The sequence below is a fragment of the Malus domestica genome, chromosome 06 (assembly GCF_042453785.1).
Source record: "Malus domestica chromosome 06, GDT2T_hap1".
Lineage (NCBI taxonomy): Eukaryota > Viridiplantae > Streptophyta > Magnoliopsida > Rosales > Rosaceae > Malus > Malus domestica.
In genome coordinates this window covers 8,668,831-8,677,984 of record NC_091666.1, presented here as the reverse complement: position 1 = coordinate 8,677,984, position 9,154 = coordinate 8,668,831, and the positions used below count along the sequence as shown (strand labels likewise).

The 9,154-nt window shown below is 37.0% G+C and overlaps 1 protein-coding gene across 1 annotated transcript; it reads right to left on the bottom strand.

Annotated features, from left to right (window-relative positions):
- On the bottom strand, positions 1–1,356 carry LOC103437115 (metalloendoproteinase 1-MMP-like). The gene has a single exon (XM_008375571.4). It carries the CDS (start codon positions 1,221–1,223, stop codon positions 126–128), a length of 1,098 nt encoding a protein of 365 aa, XP_008373793.3. The 5' UTR covers positions 1,224–1,356; the 3' UTR covers positions 1–125.
- Between the last annotated feature and the right edge of the window lie 7,798 nt (positions 1,357–9,154).

The window sequence follows — 9,154 nt, the reverse complement described above, 5'->3', positions numbered from 1 at the left end:
TTAGTATTTTGTCCATACAATTTCACTGAAAAGAATATAAGTATGAAAAATATTCAATCAATTTATTTTTTTATTTTTTTATTTTTTTAAAGAAGAAAAAAGGATTAAGAATAGAAAATTGGAGGCTACCAATAATTCTCAGGTTGCCAAAGGCCTAAAATTAATACCAAAGTGATGGTGAGTGTTAAAGAAACTGACCACTTAGAGGAAGACCTCGGGTCCAAAGAAACTGCATGGTTGTAAGAATTTTCACTCAGCAATGAGCTAAACCTGAAATTAGGGTTTGAACCGTACAAAGCTTGGACACCTTCCACGTCATCAACCCTGAGGTTCACCTTCTTGGTCCGAGGACGCAGGCTCGGGTACATCACGGCCTCCTTGACCGAGGAGTGAGCCAGCCCGAGTACATGACCTATCTCATGAGTCGCCACCGATTCCAAATCAATCGCCTCCTTTGACTTATCCGTTTTGAAATCAATGGCCCACGATTCCGCCGCGTCAAGGTGGAACTGCCCGTTTTCGGGCGAAAAAGCATGCGCCAGCACACCTAACACCCCATCGAACGGCTTCCCGTCTCCATGGTCGCCGCGGTAAAACCCTATTTTAATATCCGCGGAAGTGTAGTTCTGGGTCTCGGTGAAGTTCACGGGGATAACCGCCGACCACCGCGAAAAAACGCGGCAAAAAATGTCTCGAACATCCGATGGGTTCAGGTAACTGACCGTGTGGTTGGGGGAGAAAGCGTAAGTGAGCGGGGAAGGGCGCTCCCACCTTGGCTTGCCATAGAAGTAGGCGAAGCGACGGGTCGCATGCAAGGCAGTATGTTGCGACGCATCACTAACACCACATCTAGGCAAAATGATCGCTGAGATTGTGTCAGTGTCCAGCTTGCCTGTAACGGGCAGGCTCAGCTTGGACTGGTATAGCGTCAGGGCCGACTCAAATTCGGTGTCGAAGAAATCGGTGAAGTTGGAATTGGGTAAGTAGCCGAAGCGGTGCATGTAGTTCTTGAGCTCCGACATGCCGCTGACTAGGCTTCCTCTGCCGGCGTCTAGGAACCTTGAGAAGCCGTGCCATGTGGCATTGTGGACGTCGGAGGCATCAGTTAATACAGGTACTGAGTCCGGTAAGATTCTGGCGGGAAAGGCAGGGCGGGAAAAACAGAGGAAGCAAAGACATATGAAGAAGAAGAAGACAGAGTTGTACCTAAAAAATGGGAACATGGTTTGATTTTTCGGTTATGTTAGTTATCTTGGGAGTTGAGCTTTGAGATTGCAGAACAATCATATGCTAATCTATAGATGGCATGTAAGGGACATTGGGATTAAGAAATGAATTATATATAAATAATATAAATAAAAGTTGATGTATTTTTTAATTTGAATATATTGGAATCATCGAAAGTTTGGGGGCTTATAGTTATAGGTAGGATCGATGGGAGAAGAACACTAGAAATTCAAATGATGGTGGAGAGATAAGTTAACAAGATTCTGCCGTGTTTGTATTTTGGTTGGAGATTCTGACTTTCAAGAGCAAATGATGGGTAAACCACTAGGTCAGTTTTCTGTTAATTAATAATTACTTTCACTAATCCTTTTTTTCTTTATTTTTTTAATATCAGGCTTAATAAATCGGCATCTCTTGGTCTGGATTAGTTGATGATTAGTGGGTTCTGGGTCTTGTTTATTTGAGGGAAATTAAGAAAATTGGATATGCTTAAAAATTTGAAGTGTAGGTCAAGTTATATATTGGTTGATCAGTTTAGAGTACTCTATTTGCTGACCAAATTTGGTGATTACAATTAAAATGATCGAGTATAAGTGTAGAGAAATCATTTTCTAGTGAGGGTTTGTTTTGGGTTAAACTTGTTATACTTAAACAAGAAAGTTTCTTCATCTTAGGACAGACCATTAAGCAAATGTATGAACTGATCATGCGGATGGCTTTTCCAAGTAAATTTAAACAAGAGAAAAGGACTGGTGGTCCAAATTAATATCAACAGTTAAGAACTACTTCATGATTTTGCTATTTATTTTGGGTCCAACCTCATGATATACACGTTGAAGAATAGAGTCTCATATCGCAAATGTTACCAAAATAATGTGCAACTTATATGTGAGAATTTCATTTCTAATATCATTGAATTTTTTATGATAAAACTCAATACCCAATAATAATTGGTTAAGTTAGAACAATATTGGTGATATATTCTAAACTGAAACTCACGCCAACAATACATTCATGGTTCATGAGTGATTAAACCATATGGTTTTCTTTTATTAAAAAAATTAACTCCTTATTTTCTAGTCCTCTACTTCAAAGCCTTCGATGCTAAAGACCATTTGGTACAGTAACACTCAATCTTCACTTTGTGCAATAGCAGGCTCAAGATTTTATCTGCGTAGGACATAAGAATTTGTTTTCATAACCATTTTTACTGAAAATTTACCAAATCCTTTGCCAATCAGCTCCATTCTTAGTTAATTAAATTTTTTTTATTGTAATTAAGTATGTGATCATATGCATTATTTTGGAGAAGAGGTAAACTCAAATACCATGAACAAACAATGTAAATATTGTTTGGGCTAAATCATCTAAATTTACCTATAAATTATGGCATGAGATCTAACTGAGTGCAAAAAATATTGATTGTATTAAAAGCATTCGCGCCATTTCATCTAGAGAATCCGGCAATACAGATGCACCATGATTTAAAGATATTAACAAGGCTATGACGTTGTTCTTGTTTAATATGATTTAATTCGTTTTAAATAATGTATTGGAAAGTCCTTCTATGACTTAAAGCATAAAAAAAAAATCAAATTGATGCACAATCGTTTAATTAGAAACCAATATTGCCACTTAATACTACGGTCTAGTAATATTTATCTTCACTTGTAAGAGAGAGGCCCTACTTTCAATTCTTTCCAAAGACGAAGTTGAACTATATTATTATGGTTAGTTCAGTGTCAGACTTAGCCTACTATTTCCCCTCCCTTAGTGCAGATACTATTGTTTAAACATAAAAAATTAGAAGCCAATAGTTGACTTCTTTCCTTCTTTATTATCGCAAAATCCCTTTTTGTTTTAATATATAGGATCTGTGGCATAATAAAAAAAAACACAAGATTTGACACAAGTTTTAAACCATTAAATTAGTCCACTTTTAATGGTTGAGATGCAATATGACATGGCATTTAATTTGACATATAATTCTTCAAACAAATATACATTATAATAAAAATAAAAATCCAAAACTTTCTTAATTATGAATTTGATTCTCTCTCCTCAATACTAATTAATATTTCTTTGGTTCTCTCTTGCTTTCCCCTTGCTTTCCTTTTTCTCTTCATCCTCGCCTCTAATTCTGAAAATTTTCTCCAACTTCATGTTAACATCTTCTAGTCAATTGCACCATAAGTCTTTTTTCCACACAAAAGCATCGTACCCCATAGAACACATCACTACTATGGCACTCTTGACTCTTGTAACTACATTTTATTCACACCCTTACATGGTACTTTGTAGCCTTAGAAATCATGTATTTTTTAATAACATTGAGAAAAAAAAAATCCTGTTCTCTCTCTCCCAGAGGATATACTTTACCACCACCTCGTGGTTTTGGGTTTGTTTCTAGAGATCAAAGATGTTGAGGACTATATATATTACTCTAGAATCACCAAATTGAGTGCGAATCTAAACCCTAAAAGTTGAAAACAATAAGTGGTACCTATTTGGTTGGTGCAGCAAGATATGACCATCATGATCAATATGAGCAAGAAATTAGGAAAAGAAAAAACGAAAGAACTTGGTAAAAAAAAATTTCAAGGGAGGATGAAGGAAGAAGAAAGATTCAAAGGAAAAAAGGAGAAAATTATTGAAAAATAATAAATGAGATAGGAAGAGAATAAAAAATCTCAATTAAAAAGTTTTTAGGTTATTTTCAATACAAAATTACTTAGATAAAGAAAAATAATTGGACTAATTAGATTGCATCTTAATCATTAAAAGTGGACTAATATAATGGTTTAAAACTTGTGTCAAATCTTGTGTCTTTTTATGGTGCCACAGATCCGCCTATAGTAGTGATGTACTCCATGGGATACGAAGCTTTTGTGTGGAAAAAAGACTTATGGTGCAATTGATTGGAAGATATGAACATGAAGTTGGAGAAAATTTTCAGAATAGAGGAGAGGACGAAGAGAAAAAGGAAAGCAAGGGGAATACACGGGAGAACCAAAGAACAATTAATTAGTATTGAGGAGAGATAATTAAATTCATAATTAAGAAAGTTTTGGATTTTAATTTTTATTTCTAATGTATATTTGTTTTAAGAATTATATGTCAAATTAAATGCTATGTCAGATTGCATCTCAACCATAAAAATTGGACTAATCTAATGGTTTAAAACTTGTGTCAAATCTTGTGTTTTTTTATAGTGTCGTGGATCTGCATACCCTTTTTTACTTCTCACACACGTCTGTTAATTTCTATCATTTGATATTCTTTAATTCATTTATTTGACGACTGCAAATTAAGAAGGTGTGTAATAAGTAAAAAAAGGTGTGTGTATAGCACACCCTATAATATCATTATGTTGGAAATGTGCTCTAAAGCCAATCATATGATGATATTTTACGGACGTTTCACATGTTAAACTAATATAGTTTAATATAAAGGGCAAAAATTATTGTTTAGATTCATGAGACCATTCTCTTTCGTATACATATCCTAAACTTTCCTGATCATAGGATTGCCAATTGGGCATTGACAGTACGTTAAGATCAGTACGTTCTATGTCTTCTCTTAGAGAGATTGACTGGCCTCGAGTCATTGTTGTGACTGACACCAAGACAAGCATGTAGGTGCTCAATAGAGAATGAGTTCACTGAATGCGATCAACAAGGAGTTCTCATAGTCATGTCACATGAAAACTCATGGTTGGGATAATGCAAAGTAGTCATTTGACCTGAGGCATCATAGTTGTCTTATGGCTAGGTCCTTGATCTTTGACTATGTTAAAGTCACTCCGTCAAAGGGTGTCCACGACATAGTTAGGGTTAAGCCACTTAACCATTGAGGCAAATGAATGCACAACAAGGGATCTCTAACTTTCAAACCGTTTGAGGGAGAATACTTCATGATATTGTTAACCCTAAAAACTACCAAGCCTACGTGGCGCGCAGGCCGAGTAATCTATAAGCTAACTACGTCCTTCGGTGAATGCGGGGCGTGCCAACTCATCGACCGAGCTCAGTCGAGGAGTAAATTTGTTGATGTTGCGTTGGGTGCGCGGCTGACCTCTGCGTCTTGCGATTGCGGCCGAGAAAGGAACACATCTCGGCCTCTTGGGTTCTCGAACCTGAAGACAAGGCTACTATTCTTACGAAGTTCACGAATTGGCGTCGTCGAATTCGATCACAGTGATGTTATTCGTCAGAGTAAACTCACGCCGAATTGACACCAAAGTGTAAGGGCATAAATACTCAAATCGAATATAAGTCTTAATAGTGAACGTGGTTCGGCCGTCTGAATGTCGAACCCTAAATCCCATTTGAGAGTATCCAATCATAAAATAACTCTGCGTGCAATGCGCCGAGCTCAGTAAACTGTAACACCTCACTTCGCCGAGGAGGCTAAAGATATGACCTCAATCAATAAGGATTCGGAAATCCTTCTCGACCGAGACTTGGATAGGTAACCAACCGTCCTCGCTGCAGTGCTGTTGATGCCAACGGAAGATACTGCGAGTTCGGCCAATTCTACGGTGACAGAGTTATCTATGCCGACTTAAGATATCACCGGTTGCTTTCACAATGCTGTTGATGCCAACGAAAGATGTGTCAGTGAAAAGAGAAAATAAAAATCTCAAAGTTGTTGAGAGGGTTTGCGCAGGGCAGTTTTATGTGTTGAATTGGAGGTCCCTTGAATGTGCACTGAGCCCTGTATTTATAGGGTTGGATATCTGCTTGGCATGTGTTGTAAAGTTGCCGCCAACATCAAAGCTTCCTCCTTCATAACAATCTCTTGCAAAACAAAAGATTGTTATGCTTTATCACTTACCAGCACAAATATCAATTATAAGCATGACACTACCTCGTGCTAATTAATAATAATTAATAGCATATATCTTTTGTGCTGATAAGAACTCTGACTTGAAATATGCCAAAGATATGCATGCATGGCTGACCAACGCCAAGCATGCGGCTGATTAAATCCAAATTGGCATCCTTATCTTTATGCATGCGCAAAAATCTATACCAATCCATAACCATTCGCCAATAATACAGTAATGCATTAGGACTCTTTATAAAATGGCATGATGCCCCACCATCCTACGAATAAATTGGGGTTTTAGATAAAAACTAGGTTTAATAAATTATGATTAAAATCCCAACATTATCTCAATCATAATTTATTTCAACCACTTTGTCATTCAATGGCCTAAAACCCTGCTCATCCGACGGCCTTGATTGCTCGGGCCGATATTGTAAAAATGGGTCCAAACAGATATGATTAAGAATCTCTGGGCATAGTATGAATGAGATTTAGGAATTCGTCCCAAATCACATTCAAGGTAATCATATAAGTAAGAGAATCACATTGGATAGTAGACATGAATAAACTATCAAATAAAACAATGTGGTCAAGAGTATTGTATTAGAGAAAGACCGTATTGCATTGTAATCCCAAACTGAATAGGTTCTCCCACTCTTCTGATTAGCTTGGGTAGCCATGACATACCGCTAGGTGTCACTCATGGTTTGTGGAAGCCCTAAATGTGTCTAATCACTAGAGGGAGAATTGAAAAGTAAGTTTCAATTCACGATTGATTTGAAGAGTTCTAATCACCCACTGCCTCGCTAAACGGAACCTAATGGATCGTACACCGTGTAAGGTAGAGATTGAAGAAACTAACGGAGATGAGTAAGGATAATTAAATGGTTTAATTATTTATGGCTAGGATTAATTAATATGTTAATTAATCAAACGAATAAGTTTTAGATCTCGGATTAGTTTTGGGCCTGGGCTTCGAATGTCAAGTCCAATAACTCAAGTTATATGACAACTTGAAAACACAAAGGGCATGAAAGCCCAATGAACCCACATGGCCGGCCATAGAGAGTGTGAGGAAGAATTGGTTTTAATTTCAATTATGCCATTCAATGTAAGTGGGTATAGAAAGGAAATTATAACTCATTCCCTCATAAGTGTTTTCTAGAGAGAAAAGAGAAAAACATAAAAGCTCTCTCTTCTCTTAGGAGGCTGGCCATCCTAGGAAGAATGGACTAGCATCCATTTCTTCTTAGGTCACTCATCTCATCCTCAATGCTCTCCTTGGTGTGGAAACTTGGAGGTTCCCTTTCTTGGGAACTCGGAGAATCCATTCCTTCATCCATATCCAAGAAGTTATGGAGCCAAGAAGCAAAGTTCCTCCATCCACATCCATGGACCCAAGGAGCAAGGAGACTAAGGAAAGAAGGCCCTCACATGGGTGAATATCCTTTGCTAAGCAAAGAGGTGCTTCAAGGGTATAAAAGTTTCTCAACTGTTTTCTTTAAGATTTGAGTTGAGTCTTGGTTCACCACAACTCATAGGCCTTGAAGTTCATGGGTAAAGTTTTGTTTTTGAGTGCATATAAGCATGATTATGCATTTAATTGTTAATTGCATGCATAAATGTTGCTCAAATGAATTTGTTTTCACAAATTTTTCCTTCAAGTGGTATCAGAGCCTAGGTTTAGTAGTTGGTGAATCCTTTTGGGTTTTGCATTTTTATAGTTTATGATTTGAATGTTGTAATTGTTACAAGCTTTGTTTTTACTTCTTTGAATGTAAATTTTGTTAGAAAATTTGCCATCTCAAAAGTTGTAGATGTAGTTCATTTAAGCATGAATTTTGAAGCTAAAATTTGGTGCCATGTTTATGGGGAAATTTGGCCAAATCCAAGGGGTGGATTTTTGGGTTCTTATTTGTCTTGTTAAAAGTGTTTTAAAGTAACATTAGGAACCCCTAAGTGCCCTAGGATGTTAACCCTCCTTTGAGTAGTAAAAATTTGAGTTTTGTTAAGTGAAAACATTCATGGAGCTCTTATGGGTTTTCATGGATGTTCTTCAATGTTCTTGCTTTGTCCTTGTTGTTCATACCAGGAACAAAAAGTTTGTTGTTTTGATTCAAAAATGTGTTTGGTTGTTTATTTGTTTATGTTAGTGATGGATGATATGATTTTTTAAACAACACTCATACCTTTTTAATATTCACACCATACCAATCATTTACAACTTTCAATCACTTTTCAAACGCACATATCAACTCACACATACCATCATTACTCACCATGATGGGCCACCCCTATTATGGGGGTACTATTAGGGCTTTTATGCAATTACATAAAGTTTTGATACTTTTGTGTATTTGCATTTTGACTTGAAAGTTTACTTTTTTACGTAAAGGCCCAAAATCATTAAAGGACAAATTGTTTTGCTCCTTTAGAGCAAGTCCACCGGGGCTTGCTTTGCCCAGCACCCAGTCAAAATAACCTACTGAGGGTCTGTCCATTAACTCTAGCCCACAAAGTTACCTGGCACCCAGCCCAAGCCAGGCAACAGACCAGCCCAATTTTGACAGACCCAAGAGCCGGCCTATTTGGCTGGCGCGTGCACGACACTCGCGCCCAGGGCGAGTAGCTGACAAGGTTGCAGAAGGTTGTCAACCCGCTTGTGCTCCGGAGCCCTATGAATGATGCGGCATGCTCATAGCCGTTGGATTTCCAACGGCTATTTTTTGTAAACCGTTGGATTTCCAACGGTAAAAAAAAATTAAATTTAACTTTTAAAATGGACCGTTCGATCACAGATCAACGGTCCACGTTTTTTTCACAAAAAAAAGGCCCAACGATCAGAAATATAACCGTTGGCCACGTGGCAACTCCTTGGCTCTTGGATTTGAATATTTTTCAAATTCAACGGTGCAAATTAATTAACTATATTAAAATTTATTAAAAATTATAAAAAATACAGAAAAATTATTAAAAATACAGAAAATTTAAAAACAAAATACAGAAAATTTTTAAAAATGTTATTTTTTCTCTACAAATACCTAACCCTCATCTTCCACCTTTACACCACATTTCAATATTTTCTACACTTTCTATA